This window comes from Odontomachus brunneus, unplaced genomic scaffold (assembly GCF_010583005.1).
Source record: "Odontomachus brunneus isolate Ranch 3 - 2012 unplaced genomic scaffold, Obru_v1 Obru_scaffold_060, whole genome shotgun sequence".
NCBI lineage: Eukaryota > Metazoa > Arthropoda > Insecta > Hymenoptera > Formicidae > Odontomachus > Odontomachus brunneus.
The window spans coordinates 1,193,430-1,211,523 of record NW_022639510.1 but is presented as its reverse complement, the minus strand read 5'-3'; the positions used below and the strand labels follow the sequence as shown (position 1 = coordinate 1,211,523).

General features: G+C 37.6%; 3 protein-coding genes across 8 annotated transcripts in view; 1 reads left to right on the top strand and 2 right to left on the bottom strand.

The window, feature by feature from the left end:
• LOC116846035 (N-acetyl-D-glucosamine kinase) overlaps positions 1–6,598 on the top strand; it is a 7,341-nt gene extending 743 nt beyond the window's left edge. Inside the window, exons 2-8 of one of the 3 annotated variants that reach the window (XM_032819359.1) lie at positions 611–867; positions 1,396–1,588; positions 3,769–3,853; positions 4,149–4,247; positions 4,385–4,637; positions 5,176–5,474; positions 5,996–6,598. In XM_032819359.1, coding sequence (XP_032675250.1) covers positions 816–867; positions 1,396–1,588; positions 3,769–3,853; positions 4,149–4,247; positions 4,385–4,637; positions 5,176–5,474; positions 5,996–6,352 — 1,338 coding nt within the window. In that variant the 5' untranslated portion in view covers positions 611–815 and the 3' untranslated portion in view covers positions 6,353–6,598. Of the gene's footprint in view, positions 1–610; positions 868–1,391; positions 1,589–3,768; positions 3,854–4,148; positions 4,248–4,384; positions 4,638–5,175; positions 5,475–5,995 lie in introns of all 3 variants that reach the window. The other 2 variants (XM_032819358.1, XM_032819360.1) reach the window with 2 other exon arrangements.
• A 408-nt stretch (positions 6,599–7,006) lies between these two features.
• Positions 7,007–14,136, bottom strand: LOC116846033 (nuclear hormone receptor HR96). 2 transcript variants are annotated; one of them, XM_032819354.1, is made up of 7 exons: positions 13,936–14,136; positions 13,418–13,892; positions 11,496–11,977; positions 9,905–10,696; positions 9,365–9,581; positions 8,791–9,210; positions 7,007–8,593 (listed from the first exon to the last, which is right to left on the bottom strand). In XM_032819354.1, the coding sequence occupies exons 2-7, from the start codon at positions 13,553–13,555 to the stop codon at positions 8,396–8,398; spliced, it is 2,247 nt and encodes a 748-aa protein (XP_032675245.1). In that variant the 5' UTR covers positions 13,556–13,892; positions 13,936–14,136; the 3' UTR covers positions 7,007–8,395. The 2 variants fall into 2 exon arrangements, with proteins under 2 accessions (XP_032675245.1, XP_032675243.1); XM_032819352.1 differs by having other exon boundaries at positions 13,418–13,878.
• Positions 14,137–15,137: 1,001 nt separating this feature from the next.
• LOC116846034 (lymphocyte cytosolic protein 2-like) overlaps positions 15,138–18,094 on the bottom strand; it is a 13,165-nt gene continuing 10,208 nt past the window's right edge. For all 3 annotated transcript variants that reach the window (XM_032819355.1, XM_032819357.1, XM_032819356.1), the window contains 3 exons: positions 16,852–17,025; positions 16,504–16,639; positions 15,138–16,146 (listed from right to left, as the gene is read on the bottom strand). In XM_032819355.1, coding sequence (XP_032675246.1) covers positions 15,999–16,146; positions 16,504–16,639; positions 16,852–17,025 — 458 coding nt within the window. In that variant the 3' untranslated portion in view covers positions 15,138–15,998. The remainder of the gene's footprint in view (positions 16,147–16,503; positions 16,640–16,851; positions 17,026–18,094) is intronic.

The following is an 18,094-nucleotide window of genomic DNA, read 5'->3' as shown; positions in this document are numbered from 1 at the left end:
ACACACACACACACACATATATATATATATATATATATATATATATATATATATATATATATATATATATATATATATATATATGTACAGGATGTTTGCGCAAGTACGCAATACCAATACCACGTGTGCAGGCAAGTAGAGTATTCACCTGAGCATGAAAACCTCTGGCAGTTTGCAAACAATCACGTGAAATTCCGAGATATCAATTAAAGATTAGCGCATTAGTACTCGTGACATTGTGGGGCGAGTTCTTCAACGCGAAACTGCTGAAAAGCGACTCCCAGATAGCACTGAGAATTAAAAAAGAATTCAAAAAGAATTCAGTCATATGTCATCAGTTCTGAATTCATTGTCAGATGCAAAAAGAATTCTTCAGAGTTCAGTGAAAAGAATTCTTTTTGTATCTAAAAATGAATTCAGAATTGGTGACATACGACTGAATTTTTTTTTAATTCTCTGTGCTACCTGGGCTGTTTCTGAGCAGCGATGCACATCTATTAGCCGAATACAAATCAAACATCCTGTATAGATATATATTTTTTTTTATCACACACACACATTCTTTTCTTTATATTTTTTATTATATATAATTTCATCTTTATTCCATTAGTCCAAGCGCGCGCGCGGAACTAACCACTTAACACAGCGCTCGTGTGTACACACGGATCACGGGCGCGTGCCGAAGGACCGATTCATACACGGTGTTATCACGGATGGATTATTGTTATCACGGGCTCAAGAAAGAAAACTAAACAAAAAAAAACAGAAAAACCGGACTAGTTCGACTGAAAAAAACAGGCATCCCGTCTGAAAGCATGCTGTGCATAATCACCGCAATTACTGCTCGCAGTTGCCGAGCGAAATATTGTAAGGGAGCTAAGTACACACGATTCCCGAATGGCGAAAATTATGCGAGCTTTCTGTGTTATTACTCGTACAAGTCGCTTTCACTATTTCGTCGATTTCACTATCGTGAAATCCAATAACTCTGCTATGAGAGGTCCGCTGTATTTCTCTCTGTGAACGATCTATATTTCGTTCAGATAAGCATCGTCCTGACGTTTATAATGCGAAAGCACGGACGAGATCGTTTATCGATGACTAAGTGTGTTATCCGAAAATATCGCACTATCCGCAAATCGTGTCTGACAGCGTTTCGCGATAGTTCACATGCGAAATGCTCCAACTCGTAATAGAAGGGATGGATTTTTTATGTGTATAACTTTGTACTTGTACTGTGATCCCAGTTTTGTACGTGCACCGTTCCACAGTATTCCACATTGTCGCATCCCTCATCCAGATCCTGTCGAATCCTCGTGAAACGTCAGCGTCGACAGCGTTCAGGGGTGAATCACCGTCTCAGAATCTGATAAGACAATTCTGCAAAAATGGCAGGTAAGAAGAAAGGCAAGAAGGTGAAGGGTGCGAGGAAGCAGGCCGAGACAGCGGTGGATGAGTTTCAGCTCCGCAGGGATTTGAGGCAGCAGACGAAGATGACCGACTCCGTGGAATCGGCGCAGGCAGAAGTAACACCCGCGTCAGACGAGCCGAAATTCTCCGAGGACATCAGGATCGGCGGTATAGAGGGGTGAGTTGTTTGCCAATTATCTGTGTTCGGCCTCAATTGTCTGAAAATACAAAACAATTTCGATATAGGTCCGTGTTAATAGTCGTTATTTGAAACTTGTCCCATGTGAGATATTCAGATCTAAATTTAGAGTTAGAATTCAGTTCTTTACTTGAATCGTGTAATATATGCGACATCCACTAACAGTATAGACATTCAGAGGATATCCTGAGGATGTTCTAAGGATGTCTCTACCTAGGAATGTTTTCAGGTCATCCCTAGAAGATCTTGTGCTGTTAGGGTCTGTAATCACGATTCATATGAAATACTCATATCTAACTCAAAAATTGAATTTGCGTATCTTACCTGAGGCGTTTCAAGTAACGACTACACTGAAAAAAAAATAGTTGAAAATTGATTTGTGGGATATAAAGTTTAATCACAGAATTAAACTTTATTTCACAGAAATAAATAATATATTCCACAAATAAGTTTTTAAATTTTTTTTTTCAGTGTATTAATATAGTATTAATACGGATCTTAGCTCTTCTCTCTCCGTAAACCAAGCGACGACAAAAAAGAAGAACAAGAGACTCGCGCGTTTCACAAGTGAATCTATTATCATGTTTAAAATAGATGCGTTATCTCGCACAAGTACACTCGCGCTACTAATACTTATGACGTACAATGACCCAACAATAAATATATATGAAGTGAAATTTCTCACATGAAAGTACCAGATAAAGCGACTTAGGAAAATAGCAAATATTTAAAATGCGAGATATTAGTTTCTGTGAAATATCTATGTAATCCCGCGTATTGTTACGAAATGACTCATCAATAAAAAGCGATAAATTCGATCTACCTTTGTTACCTTTCACGAGTTCGGTATGCGCGCAATTAATTGCACGTACGACCAAGGACAATTTGTCTTAACGTTATCGCGGAAGTGTGAATCTCTGTTTGCACGAATTTGTTGAATGCTTTCTCGTTTCTTGTTATATTCTTCAGACAGGCAATCGTTTATTCTTTTGACTGTTTTAGCATTTATCTTATCGAATCATTGTTACGCAAGTTCCAAACCACTACTATTTCGTCTTCAACGTCAAATAACAAACAGGAAAAATAAGAAAGTTGTGCTGCGTTCCGCAAGAAATTTCTTATCGTCGTATTACGCTTCGGCCTGCATAGTCAAAGACCGCAACGAAATAATCTAGCACTTTTGATTTTTACTTCCTGGAGCGTATCGAAAAATTACGAATGACGGATTACAAGATCCCGATATCTCTTTCTGCGATAACGCGCCGCGCTCAAGGCGGAAATTGATGGGCCTGAAGGAGTGACAGCGAAAAGAAATATCATTGGCGCTGCTTTTTAGCTTGAACATTTCTCTAAATTCATCATATTAGGCGTTTGTAATGTTGTATTACCCCGCCGCGGAATATCTAGTAATTCCCGCGTGATGAACGAGGATGAGTGGGAGAAACGGAATATACGCTCCTTAGTCGCTGATAATAACTGCAATCAGCACTCGTTAACCGGATTTAACTTTTATCTTGTGACCGGTCATCCACATGATCCCATGATCTTAATACGATATACATATCAATGTAAAGGGATATAAAGTGAAATCTAAAATTATCAATAAAGTAAAGGCGATCGTCACTAACACGATTACACTATCTTTCTCGTATTTCTTGCACATATAGATCTTATATAAATGTTCTTTGCTTATGTGTTACTATATTTAGCAGAAAATTCTCCGAAAACTTTTCGTATATTTTAAAATTTTTAAACTCACTAGTATAACTACATTTTTCCTGAGCGGAGTAAACACACATTTTGTACAGTGAATGTAAAAAGTATTCGTACACCAGAGATTGTCTTGAAAAAGGTGTATGAATACTTTTTACATTCACTGTATGTACAGTTTATAAAACTTCTGTATCAAGCAAACATTTACGCTAACCAACAGCTCAGGATGCCAATTTTTAAATTTTTTGTCGTTTTTGTCACATATTGAGCAATGCTACAATTTATTTCTGCACGTATTTTTATCGTGTAAAAGTATTTATGCAAACAACATACGGCGTAAACTTTACAGGAAAAAGAGAAGTGAATATTTTGTCAGTAACATTTACAAGTATGACCTCCCCTAAACGTCAATTGATTAATTCTTCGTTTTTCTGCTTTTTTTCCAGAGGCGCAACACATTCTACACTCGTGATACTCGACGGGAATGGTACGCGACTAACGGAAGTCAAAGGGCCACACACTAATCACTGGGTGATTAAATGAATGAAATTACACGAGTGAGCCGCGTATTTGCGAAGCGTATATTATTATTATTTATATTCGAGTATTCGAGAATTTTGCGATACACTTCAAGATTTATCGTCCTTCGGTCAAATTTGGATAAAACTGAAAATTTACGGCGGTTTCTCGGTTGAAATACGCGACTCGAATAACTACGGAAAGTCGTTTTATCGATCGCGAAGAAAGCTAATGAAGGCATATAAAATAGATAACGGGATAACGATAATAATAAAAAGGAATATGTTTGCTTCCATGCGATACCTAGGCGATCGGGATAAATGAAGCGGCCGCCAGACTCAGCACGATGATAGAGAAGGGGAAAGAACAGCTGAATATACCAAAATCCGTTCCTCTGGATTGCGTAGTGAGTACTTAATCAAATGTTATAATTATGCACAATTCGCGAGTTAAACGCGTATGTGTAAGACCCCGATGGAGAATAAATCACGTATACTTTTGCATGAAGTACTCCGCGGAGATATATGATGCTTTCGTCGACAGGGACTCTGTTTAAGCGGCTGCGAGGAGGAAACCACTAACCGTCAGCTCGTGCAGACTCTGTTGCAATCATATCCACATTCCGCCAGAGATTATGTGATCAGTTCGGATACTCTCGGCAGCCTTAGGACCGGCTTAGAGTCCAGCGGGATCGTACTGATCGCTGGAACTGGCAGCAACGCTCTGTTGATCAATCCCGATGGGAAGACTCATGGTTGCGGCGGATGGGGACACATGATGGGCGACGAGGGTGGAGGTATAAATTTTCTAATGTAAAAGAACACACATGAGTAGAAAATCGGCATTGAAACTTACGAGTTTCTTCTAACTAACGATTCAGCTCTTTGAATTTAATTTAACTTCGAATAAGATAGAATCTATGGACGGAATATCATTTTATTATGATTTCGATTGGAATCATTTAAATTCAGTATTTTTTTCTTTTTTAGTTATGCACTATCATTTATGATTCTGACTCATATCGGTTTATCTCTTATCAGCACTTTGTGTATTTAGTTTCTCTCACCCTCTCTCATTGTTCCCATAATAAATCTCCATTGCAAGAATTATTAGATATCTCGCGACAATAGTGCGAAATTATTATTTGCTGGTTTAGAGATGGCTTAAGAGTTATATATATATATTTATATCAGTCGTACATTTTTTTTTATTTTATCATAGATCAATTTTCTAGAATAATTCCTAATTTCCTAGAAAATTAGATTCGTTTGAGCTAGATTTACATACGTATTGTAAACAAATCCCGAACTGTTTTCTCTTGTTAATTTTTCCAGCTTATTGGATCGCCCATCGCGCTTGCAAATACGTCTTCGATGACATTGACGATTTTGTGGAAGCGCCAGAGCCCATAAGCTACATCTGGCCAGCGATGAGAAATTACTTCGACGTGACTGACAGAAATGGCATATTGGCATACCTCTATGCGAAGTTCGACAAGAGCATCATCGCGGGTTTCACTAAGGAAGTGGCGATCGGCTGCGAAAAAGGCGATCCACTCTGTCTGAGAGTCTTCAAAGAAGCTGGACAAGTTTTGGCGAGGCACATCATAGCAGTCTCGAAGAAAGCGCACAATGTCAGTGTTCTTATCTCAATAGCAATAAATCAATTAGATTTACTTGCGATAAATTTACCGACCTGCAAGCAATTCCGGTTGAATTAGAGATCAAATTGCTTTGTAATTTATTATCTTTCATATTGTAACGTCATCATAATACGATATATATCACTTTGTTACTTTTCCGGACAGCCAAATCTGTTGAGACACAGCAAAATATCTGCTATAAATTTTTTCGATAACCAGCGAAAATATAACAGAATCTGTTAACAGAAAAAATTGAAAAAAATTTGGAACAAATTGGACAGCAAATTGGAGATAGAAACCAAATAGGATTTATAATGTTAAATTATAATTTAAGTACATTTAAATAGAGTATATTGGCAAACCCCATTCGAGATTTCCGCCAACAGATTCTGCTTGTAGAATTTATAATTTAATGTGTGGACACACAGTTGATATGCTGCTTGAATCTACTAACACATTACTAACATTTATCTTAGATAGCAATATAACAAAATTGTGCTTACCTCTTTCAGGATCTCAAACTGGCTCCGGGTGGCTTAAAGGTGATCTGTGTAGGATCTGTGTGGCAATCATGGAAATTCATGGAGAAAGGATTCGTAGGCGAAATTCACGACAAATGCATCGTGAACGAGCTGAGTCTTCTTCAGTTGACGACTACGTCAGCGCTTGGGGCTTGCTATTTGGCTGCGGAAAAAATTAATTGCCCGTTCGTGAAGCCATACGACAGCAATGTCGAGACTTTCTTCCACTATAAGCGCGAGCTTTATCCAGACACACAGACGGCAAAGCCCGTCGTCGTAGAATTAGGAAACAATACCGCCATTTGCGACACGGCCGTTGACGTTCGCGAAAATGGGCAAAAAACATGATAAATGAGTGAACAAAAAAAAAACTGTGTTGTGAGTTGTATTACGAACGTGAAACACAAAAAGAACATGTTTAAACATGTTTAAACATGTATATAACATACTGTATAAATTCGTGAAATGTAACGATAAAGATATGATCACACTGTAAAAATTAAAGGTTTATAAAAACGTGTCGATTTAATATGTACATAAATTTGTACGAAACTGAGAGCAATATAATAAAATCGAATACGTACAAATGAGGAATAATGTGTATGAATTTGCATTTTCTTAAATAATAAATTAGTATATTATTTCAGATGTTTAGACATGTCGACTCTGTGCTTCACGTTTTTGACGATGTCAGAATCGTCGGAAGCAATCAATTGAAGTTCTTGATTTCGCAGATTGTATCAATCATTCTCGATGATCTATTCATAATGTTTACATTACGAGATATATACTGATACAGAAACGATCTTTATATGTATGCGTGTGACAGTTGCTACATACAAAGGAATAAAAAAAGTGCGAACCTCTTTGCATCATGATCGTTATGTGAAATTTGTTTCCTCTTCGTAATATGTATCAAAATTCACAATGGTGAGAGAATGGGACTGAAAGCAATCTGGGATATAACTTTGGGCTGGATATCATGGGCTTTGTTCTCCGTTCTTAAAGTTTTCTTTTATTTATTCATATCTTTCCTCAATTTGATATTCTTCGTAGCCTCTACCACCGTAATAGTGCTCATCATTTTGTACATTCTCGGCCTTCTACCGACAAGAAATAATGAACACAGATGATTAACAAACTCGAGGACGTATCATATCCCAGTAAGTGAGACACATGAACACTTATCTCATTGCCATAAATTAAATAAATATACGGTAGTAGAAAGGCCTTATCTACGCCGCGAGGAACTTATCGATGTAGTTATGTGCAACATCCTTTTGAAAAATATATTTATGTCCGGGTATATCACAATTTATCGTGTACATTGTAACAACAACACGTACACTCGTACAAGTATATCCCTTCTTGCATTTATTTACATATATACTCTGGTTAAAGCTAAATTATCGTAATTTTATGTCGTAAAATTTGCATTAAAATCTTGCTTCTTCAAAATACATTCTTTCGAAGCACGAATTTCTTTAACAACATATATCTCTATATGTAATCCATAATAATAAAAGTGTGGAATACAGTACTATATTACGTTATAGTACCATATCACTATACGTCCGATCGGATTATAGTCGGCAGATTCTTGATTTTGTAAACGCAGGCCTTGTTATATAAATAACACGCTTGCTTAAGATGTAAAGTTTGACGATTCTCCGAAGTATTAAAAAAAATATATATATCTCTATCTCTCTGGGGGAGAAACATGGTTGGAACAGCCATCTAGGAATCATTGCGCTGTCGTTGTACGCGTACGTTTACTTTGGATACGCAATGAGAATGATATAGAGCTCAAAAGATACTCCACAAAATATGTAACGATATAGCATGTGCTTATTGCGAAGCTAAATATTGCTACTCCTGTTAATAATTCTTAAACCGCGTATCAGAGCGCGCGCATTCTGCTTTAATCGACATTGTTTATTCCGACGAAAGATATCGCGCGTGCATAAATGCGTTTCGTTTCAGAGTGAGAGGTATTAAATTCTGATAAACATCGATATATCGCTTTCACGTGTGACTCGCGTGAGCGTCTCGCTCACATGTCCGTGTGTAATTGGCCTCTTGTCTCACACCAAACTAATTAACTACGTTCTACACACATATTTTTCGTTCTATCGCTCGAAGAGATTTAAAATCGTATTGTTACAAATTATATCGTTTATACAAGTGAGGCAATGCAGAGAACTTACAATGATCATATCTCTCATAAATATTGGAATCAGCTAACGAGTCCTTTGATATCGTTTCTGTTTTTCTTTTTAGGATATTCCCAAGAATATGTTCCGGCGGTAATGCGAGTTTCCTAGTTCTATAGTTTGAATTAAAATATACATAAACAGAAAATCGAAACTGACATGACACTTTACCGGCTGATTAGTGCTTCAAGTCGAATATTTCGATAAGCAACGGCTCTACGCTCGATGGATTGACGTTCAAGTAAACTCCCACGACTTCATCGTTGAGTTTGTGCAATTCGGAAATCTTCTGTATTAACTTGAGAAATGTGGACCTGGCCTCGCAACCAGGATAAACGCTCTCCAGATATCGTCTGAGGAGATAATAGTACGAATTCTAGAAGAAAGAAATGCATCAACATGAGAATACAGCTCGGAAAAAAACTACCCGCAAAAATTCTTAAAAAATGTAAAATAAATGCCTGATGATACAAATTAATCACCAACTCTTATTTGGTTCGAACTATCAAGTAGATTTGTCGCAAAGTATATCAAGATCGTTGCAATTGTTGTGCCGCAGAAAATTTCACTTACTTGCTCCAATTTAATAACGTCGCCATGCACGACTCTCGGCCTATCGGGCGTGAACAATGCGATTGCGCTTAAAATTAAAATGATGTTTTCGTCTCTCCATCGTGGATCGAACGTCCGGACGAATCTCGCATGCTCCGCGTATAGATTTCCCTTCGCTTCCTTCAGAACGTCGACCTTAATATTCGACATGCTCTCTTGGCTGTGGGGTATCTTCCACATGTCTTTGTCCGGATCGTAATTGATAGCCGATCTTAGGATCATCATCTCCGTGCAACCGCCTTTCAGCAGAGCCAACTGATCCTCTTGACACATATTTTTGAAGGCGTTTATCTTCTTCGCCATTTTTATCAGCCGTCGAATTGCTATAGCCGTCAAATTTATAACGTCCAACAGCATTGGGTCGGATTGTCCGAAATTATTCTGGAAACAGATATCCATCGTTGCCATTCGCGTTCATTATTCGTTGTATGTTAATGTTCTTAAAAAAAATTTAATGTTCATTGCATGGAGTTTGTCGCAATTATTTATTACATATATTTTTTATATATCGAACGTAAAATCTTAGCAACAATACCTTGAATTTGCACTCGTCGCCGACTAAATTCGTTATGTCGTCATCTAACGGAGCTAACAATGCTTTATTGGCAACTATCAGCTCATTTAATTTCGCTCTCTCGGCGTCATTTAATTCCCTACTGCTTTGATTCACGCCAAGACTAGAAAACGCTGAATATTCTAACTTGATAGCCTCACACAGAATGGACTCGATGGAGTTAGCAGCAATCGGTATCCTGAAACAAACGACCTAGTTTCAATACCAAGTTCGAATAGCCCTTCATTAAGAAATGACACTAGCGTATAAAGGATTATCACGTAAAATATATTTATGTGCAATTAGACAAAGAGCGTATGTGTAACTGCACAAAGTATATAAGGTGTGAGTCAGCTAATATTAAATTTTGAAATGCCTCTGTTGTTTTTTATATCGGAGGACAATGTAATCAATTGTGTGATTTATTTCTTACACGTTTTCCTCTATTAAAAAAAAGGAAATAGTTTAGAATCCAATATTGGGCGATTCATTCTGTACATAAACAGTCGGGTTGCTCATTACCTCTGAACATCCTGAAGAACATCCCTAGTGACATCGGCTGGATTTTTACTCCAATCTGCGCTGGTAACGGACTCCGAGTTTTGATTCTTACACTCTTCCGCGTTGCGATTCGTGATTAAATCCGTCAGGATTGGATTTTCCACATGATTACCTTTGAATTTCAGCCTAGTCGTGGTACCGCTGCTACTCGAGATACTGTCACTTTTCGGGGTTTCCGATTGCTGTACCATTTCGACGTTACACTCGTCAGTGCGCTCGTCGGTTGCATCGATCGCGCCGTTTTCCTTTAAGAACTGCGTGATATGCGGGTCTGCCGCGAAGCACGTGGCCAAATCGGGGTCCATCATGATCTTCATGATCACTCGCTGGTCTTGGAATATCTTCGCGACCAAGTTCGGATTGCTGATGAACTTGGAGAGCAATTCAGGATCTTGCTTGAACTTGGCGACCAGATTGTTCCCGCTCGAACACGTTTCTTTGGACTTCTGACATATCGTCGCCTCTTCCTTGATAGACTGCGACGTTAAGCTCGAGTCGGACTGACTCGTGCCGGTGAACGAGACGCGAACGACATACGCGTTGGAGTTCGGCTCGTGACTTTGCTCGAACTTGAAATAACTAGACGCGTTCTCCTCGAACTGAGAATTGTACTTCGGCGACTCGCCGTTAGTATTGACAAACGTGGAGTTAAACTCCAGCGTGTCCTGCTCGTACTTTCCTGAACTCGTGGGAGAATCCTTATCTTTTTCCACGCTATGAGGCATCACATTGAAGTCGGCGAGTCTCGTACGGCTGAAAATAGACAATCACGAGATAATTCTTCTTTCCTTTGACTCTGCGTCTGTTATGGTCAAACGTATAGATATATAATAGACGTCGTAACGTCTGTTGTGGTCTGCTACGGTCAAAACTTAAGGCGCAGCCAATTCACGAAATATACGATAGATTTTAAACTTGGTCGACTAAATTTGACAAATGCAAAGATCCGTAATTATCCCGGGCTTTGATCAGTTCTGAAACTGGCTTTATCTTATTGGTCACAATTCGAAACACGTAACGTAACGCTGGAATAGCTCGTGTTATATCAAGAATTATATATATATATATATATATATATATATATATATATATATATATATATATATAACATATTAAATAATCAAATGCCAAAAAGAAAAATTAAGGTAAATATTCGCGGAATAACAGATTTCGGACTACTTGTCATCTCTGATAGGTTACTAAATAATTATACTAAACCATTATAAATTAATATTACAGAATATTATGCGTTAACATTGTAAATTGAAGACAGGCAGTGCATCACTGGAGATACACTCGTCCAAGACGTATTAAATCAGTTGCCAGTTAAAGTTCTCTTATTGCATATATACATAGATTACATTATTTATATTTTACATATCACTTGTATTTCAATTATATAGTTATTACTATGTATTATAACTTTTTTAAATAAACTTTTTTAATATGATTTAAAAACATATATATGATTATTACTTATATTTAAATTATATATCTATTATTACACACACATTATAGTTGTAATTATTATATTGATCCTATTTATCCGTACCTGACGAAGTTGGACTTTGAGCCATGAGCAGCCTCCTTCAGCATGTCCAGCGTCTTCGTCTCGGCGATATTCGTGCTCTCAGGTGGACTGGAGGGACTCGGCACGCTGGCTGCCGTCACCGGACTCATGCTTTCCACCACGTTCTGCCTGTTGCCGTCCAAGTCCGCGTACTTGCGATCGGACTCCCAGAAGTACGTCTCCGACATTGTGGACGCTACCGAATTGACGGACATCGACGTGTCCTCGAACGTGCTATCCATGCAGTCTTTCTTGATCTTCGATGCTTTGACATTGTCGGACTGGGATCTTTTCTTGGCGCGGTTCTTCTCGATCTTCTTGCGCTTCAGGACCTTGTCCTCCTCAGACATGATGTACTCCTTGCGCATGCCGATACTGAAACACTTGTCCAGGCGGCATTTTTGGCAGAAGCGTCTGGTCACGGGCGTGATGGTGCAGTTCTCCGTGAAGGGACACCGAAAGTCCTGCGAATAGATTGTGCAATATTACTCTCACTCGTGATTCTCTAATGAATTCCAAAGATTTCATGCAAAAGATCCGCTTTATTGCTAACTCCGTCCTGGATTTCAATTAATCTCATGAATAAATTAAAGTAATATTATGTAGCCGCTATAGACGGAAATAACTTAAGATGCAAAAACACTAGTATCTTATCTGGCTCTCTTAACAGCATGCTAAATTTTAGTATGCAAATTCAATCTTTTAAACTTTGCTGCAACTTTTATGTATGTTCCTCGTTGGCCTCCCAAAAGCAAACAATAGCACAAGCATGTCTCATCTAGCTCATTATTTCTTTATTCATTTTATCAGATAAGTTACATGTGTGAAACATTCATTAAGAATGTGTCTTCAACTTTGTATTCAAGTGATTACAATGGATAATTCTCAGTTGAAATCTCTCAAAATAAAAGTATGAAATCAGCTATAGGTAATTAAAGATAATGAAACATAACAATGATATAATGTCTCTGTGAGATGATAAGTCAAAGAATTATAATTAAACAATTTTCTTAACATTAATATCAACTTTGCCAAACCTTGCAAGGGAACTTTAAAAATAAAGTATATTCCATCTAGCTCATTATTTCTTTATTGTCTTATCAAATAAGTTACATATATAACACATTCATCAAGAAATATCTTTAATTTTGTATTTATAGTGACTGCATGAATAATTCTCAGCTGATATCCCTGAGAACAAAAGTATGAAATTGCCAATCAGCCATAAATAATTGAAGAGAATAAAATATTGATGTAATATGTCTCTGAGAATGAAACAATGATATAATATGTCTCTGTGAGACAATAAGTCAAGGAATTAAATCTACGCTTGAATAATTTTCTTTTAAAATTGAGATCAATTTTGCCAAACTGCAAGAAAACTTTCAGAGTTAAAAACAAAGTGTATATATGTTCCATTTAGTTCATTATTTTCTCATCATCTTATCCAATATGTTACATGTGTAACACATTTATTAAGAAATGTCTTCAACTTTTTATTCATAGTAACAGTAACGAATGATTCTCAGCTGATATCTTTCCAAATAAAAGCATGAAGTTATCAATTATAGATAATTGAAAAACATAACAATGATATATAACATGTCTCTGTAAGACGATAAGTTAGGAAATTAAATGCATACTCAAAGAATTTTCTCAAGTTTAATCTTGCCAAACATTAAGATCAACTTTACCAAACTATTAAGAAAACTTCATCATTTAATTGCAAATATCTCAAAAATTCAACACAACGATGGCTCAACTTGCTTCTCTAAGAATTCAACGAACCACAATGTAGGTTCAGAGACTCCTTCACATCCAGACTATCCTCTCAAATTCCTCGAGAAGCAAATCAACCAGTGAAATGTCGGGATTCAGACGGGAGCGAGAGCTTGCAGATTTACCTTGTTCTTTAACGCGTTCCTGCGGAAGAAGGCCTTGCAGCTCTCGCAGGAGACCGCGTTGAAGTTGTAGCCGAGCGCCCGGTCGCCGCAAACTCCGCAGATCTTGTTGGCCTCCCTCGCCGGCTGTTCATCGTCCATTGCTCCTGGGGCGGCGGTCTCGCGGGCGATTAGTATGTCTTATCTAACGCAGAGGCGGCATCGTTCTCTCCTCTCGCCCGTCACCTCGCGCGCGACGCGGAGAATTGCTCCCAGCGGCTCCGGTGACTCACAACATTGTTTTATCGCGTTTATCCGTCGTGTCGATGGCCCGCCTCTCCCTCTCGCCCGGAGGCCAGGTCGCGGGACTATCTAACGTCCTGGTTGATTATTTACCGTGGTATTCACGACAGCATCCTTCTCCGTCGGTCGCTCGCGCCTCGACGTTCGCAGTCCAACGCCCCCCCGGGATTCGCGAGACGCGCCTACAAAAGAGTCTCTTAAGTGATCAAATCGTACGAGCCGCTCAATTGGCGACTCACTTGCCAGCAGTTAACACGCCGATGTGCACAAATCCGCCGTACAATCCGCTCATTCCGTCGTCATCCACTGCCTGCCCCCTGCCCGCGCGACCTTTCGCTGCCTAACCCGCACAACGCGACGCATCTACGAAAAGTAACTAGCTTACCTCTTCTCCCGCCACTGCCGTGATCAAGCTGCCCTCGTGATTAGGCCCACGTGATCAATGGCGGGCTGCTCTGCTTTCAAACTTGTCTCGAGATTGCACGCAAATCAAATTGAAAATCGTATGTTCGATCTTCGGTATTTATGCGCGTGGAAAGATACTCTTTACATCAGTTGACGCGCTTAAGTCGCTACGAATAATTATGTAATCACTTCAAAGTTTAAATTCACTGAATTTATACACTGCAATCCGTGTGGCAGTGGTTTTGCGAACAAATTCCTCCGCGCGCGCACATGCGAATCTGCAGTCAATCTTTTCTTATTAATTATATCGAAATATATCGACAGTCTTCGTTACTTTTCTGTAAGAGATTGAGAAAGAACTGTTATTGTTAAACTGTTATAAAAGAAACTTTAAAAAAACCAAAGGGATAAAAAGATCGTATTCTTCAGTTCGAAAACCGTAACGTTAACGTGAAATGTTTCACAAAAACTATCTTACAAATTTTATCGTATCGACGTATCGACGGATTCATGACGCATTAATGTACATACGCAAAGATTATTCAATTTTATTTCTATCTAACTAGCTCAAAGTTCACGTATATGCATGACGTAATCGCGTTATCAAGAGACTGTAGCATGATTGTGCCAAGACCGTAGCATAATAGATGTACACAAACACAGACGACTAATCTACGACGATCGATCGTCCAGAGGATTCTCCCATAACGCACAGAAAGAATTCGTCGCAACCAAAAACTACTTAACGACGGCTTAAAAATGTTTAACCAATTCGCCAGTTAATCAGCGTTATCCTTATCGCCTGAGCTTACGTTGGCGGTGAGATAACTGTCGAATATGCGGATATATAAATGCTATTGAATGATTCATCTTAACAAAGTTGAGTCGCGAACAGAATCGTGATGGGCGGCGGGTAGAAAAGGAGACGCCGAGGGAAACGTAAATGGACGTCGCGATGCGATAAGAACAATGTAATATTGCGCATTTCATTCACGAATACGCATATATGTACGAGCGCGTGTAAAAAGTGAAAAGATGTCTTATGAAAAATTTAATCAAGTCTTGATACATGTCACATCATATTGATCTCTCAAAAACGAGGTTTTTCTTCTTCTTAATGTTGTCAAAGAACTCTAGTTCCAAAGGCCACTTATAAAAACGACATTCTGAGAGAGAACAGAGATAACCCATGTATACAGGCGAATTGATCGACATAAGTCATTTCAATATCGTAGATTAACTACACACCTTTACGTTCAACGCGTATCAAAATATAAAAAATACTGATAAAATAACGAATACGATATTTATATTTAATATTCAAATATGTCATATAAAATTATTCCCTTAGACACGCATATGAGGGCCAATTGTTCCAACTTCTTGGTAAGTTAACTGATAGTTAAAGTCTGTCTTTGTTTTTCCTTCAATTGAGACAAAGATAGATATATGATTTAACCATCAGTAAATTTATCAAGAAGTGGAACAACTAGCCCTAAGTGAGCCATAAATATATATTCTATGTTAGTATAAGAGATGTGTTGACATATATATTAAATATATTATATATATATTTCGCGAAATAAAAGAGAGATCCGTCGCTCAATAGTCGAGCTTGTGTCATTATCACCGAAGGCACGCGTAATTATCAATCCAAATTATAGACAAGTAGACTGAACTAAACTCGTCTTTAAGGTAGCATCATCTCAATTCTTCGCGTAACGAAGGCACCGCTTAAATGTTTATTCGTCAGGCAACTAGTTTGAGATATTTATCTCGTCGTGAATCCAATAAGAATTTGCTCAGCAGTGCTTATATATCGCGTTTGAATTTTATGTGCAACGAGATTGTCAATGAAAATCTTACTTATACTTATAGCCTATATAGCGGACTAAAATCACTTTGGTGGAGTGTCAGTCAATTTTGTGCTTCCTGTCTGCATACCGCTGGTATATAGTACCAGTTCTTCTTTCATATAAAATGTCACGATTTCCTCGATCGTTGAGAAAGATTGCTCGTTTACTTTTGGGGAGCCCAGAGCGTACCTAAATTCAACAAGTAAATCAGCAAATATTTTACTGTACAGAATTAGTAGAAAAATAACAAAAAGTATCTTGGCACATTTGGCAAGTTATTCCAATAATTTTTCACCTTCCTATTCACCAGCACTCATACTTTATAATATTAATCTTAATAATCACACACAAAATTGGTCTTATAAATATTTGTCCAATCATTTGGTTTAAATTAGTAATTGACATATATTTTTAACAGAATTTAACAGAAATTAACACGCGAAATCGAAATACAGTCCAGTACTCATTGATATACAAAAGTATACAGACTAAAAATAGTAAACTGAACTTAGTAAAGTGGTCATTTTCGATAAGCAAAGTGCATACCTATTATCATTCCTCTTCCTAACTGGAACATTGTAAATTCGGTCCTTGTACCAAAAGACCAAGGCTAAAGGATTGCCGACGTTCGTCGTGGACGGTCTCATAAGAAAATATCCATCCGGTGGGTTATTATAAAAATCTGTTGAAAATATACATTTATATATACATTGAAAATATACATATTAACAATTGTACGAAATTATTTGAGCTTTTCTGAATTTCTACATGTTGAATACAGTGTGGTAACTGAATTTTAATGATAGATCCACTGAGAAATTTGTACATAGATGTTTTCTCAATGATATTTCGATATTGCAACTCACATCTATAACAAAATCGAGTAATACGTACGCTCTTTAATGAGAATATTCGCCTGCTCTCTTGTGACATTGTGAAACCAGGGCTTATCTACATAAGATTGTCTTTCCGGTGGAGGTGGTAGCGGTCGCGTAGCTCTGTCGTTTGGCAACGAGACATTGCTGCCGGAATGAGGTAATGTAGCTGACTTCTTCTCCGGTGATCGCTCTGTAAATACGTAAGAAAGTTATTCAACATACAAGTAAACATGCAAAATTGATAACAGTAATCACCGTGTATTTTATTTAACAGCTGTGCGGTAATACAAACAAAATAAATTTCTATATTCGCAAAATAAAAAGAAAAAAATCTGTCTCTCTTTCTTTCTCTCTCTCTTATGAATTATAAATATTTTACAAGTACATAGATAAAAATATATATAAATCTATAAAAAAGAAACAGTGTTGCGAGTAATTGTTTATTTTTTAAATTAATTACCCTTATAGAAAACTATCACTGGCTGTGATAAATTGGCCAGTAATAAATAGTAATTTTATTACTCGTACGAGTAATAAAATTATTGAACGACAGTAATTATCACTGGCCAAATTATCACTTATCAGTATTAAATTTTTATAAGAGTATTATGTTTAATTGACAATTAGTATGAGCGAATTCAATTTAAAAGTGGTTTAATTAATAAATTAAACATTTAATTAAATTTAATTAAAGACCGTTCAATTGACAATTGATTTTAACGAATTCAACTAAAAATTATTTGATTAATAATTGATTTTAACAAATTCTGTTACAGATTGCTCGATTATAATTGATTTCAACAAATTCAATTAAAGACCATTTAATTGACGATTGACTTCAGTTAATTAAATTAAAGACTGTACAATTGATGGTTCATGAGCGAAGGGAATCAAATGTCGTCCGATTAACGATTAAACTTAGCAAATTTAATTAAAGGCCATTTTGACGAGTGCTATAAGTAAATTTAATCGAAAACTATCGATAGTGTTGCTCAAATCGTTCTGTTAGGATGTAGGTCAACCCGCGTTACTAACTTGCCAAATTGAGTCGAGCTTGTGTAAGGGCAGCCTGCGTCAGACACTCCGAGAGGCTCGCTTGCCGACGTGCCGCCGTATTAAGGGACACATTTCGCTTCGAATCGCTGATTATAGTTGCCATTATCGCGCAGCTGTGTATCGCTTATATCTTCCTTCTAGAATCGCGAGCACGCTCTCTGTCTCTCTCTCTCTCTCTCTCTCTCTCTCTCTCTCTCTCTCTC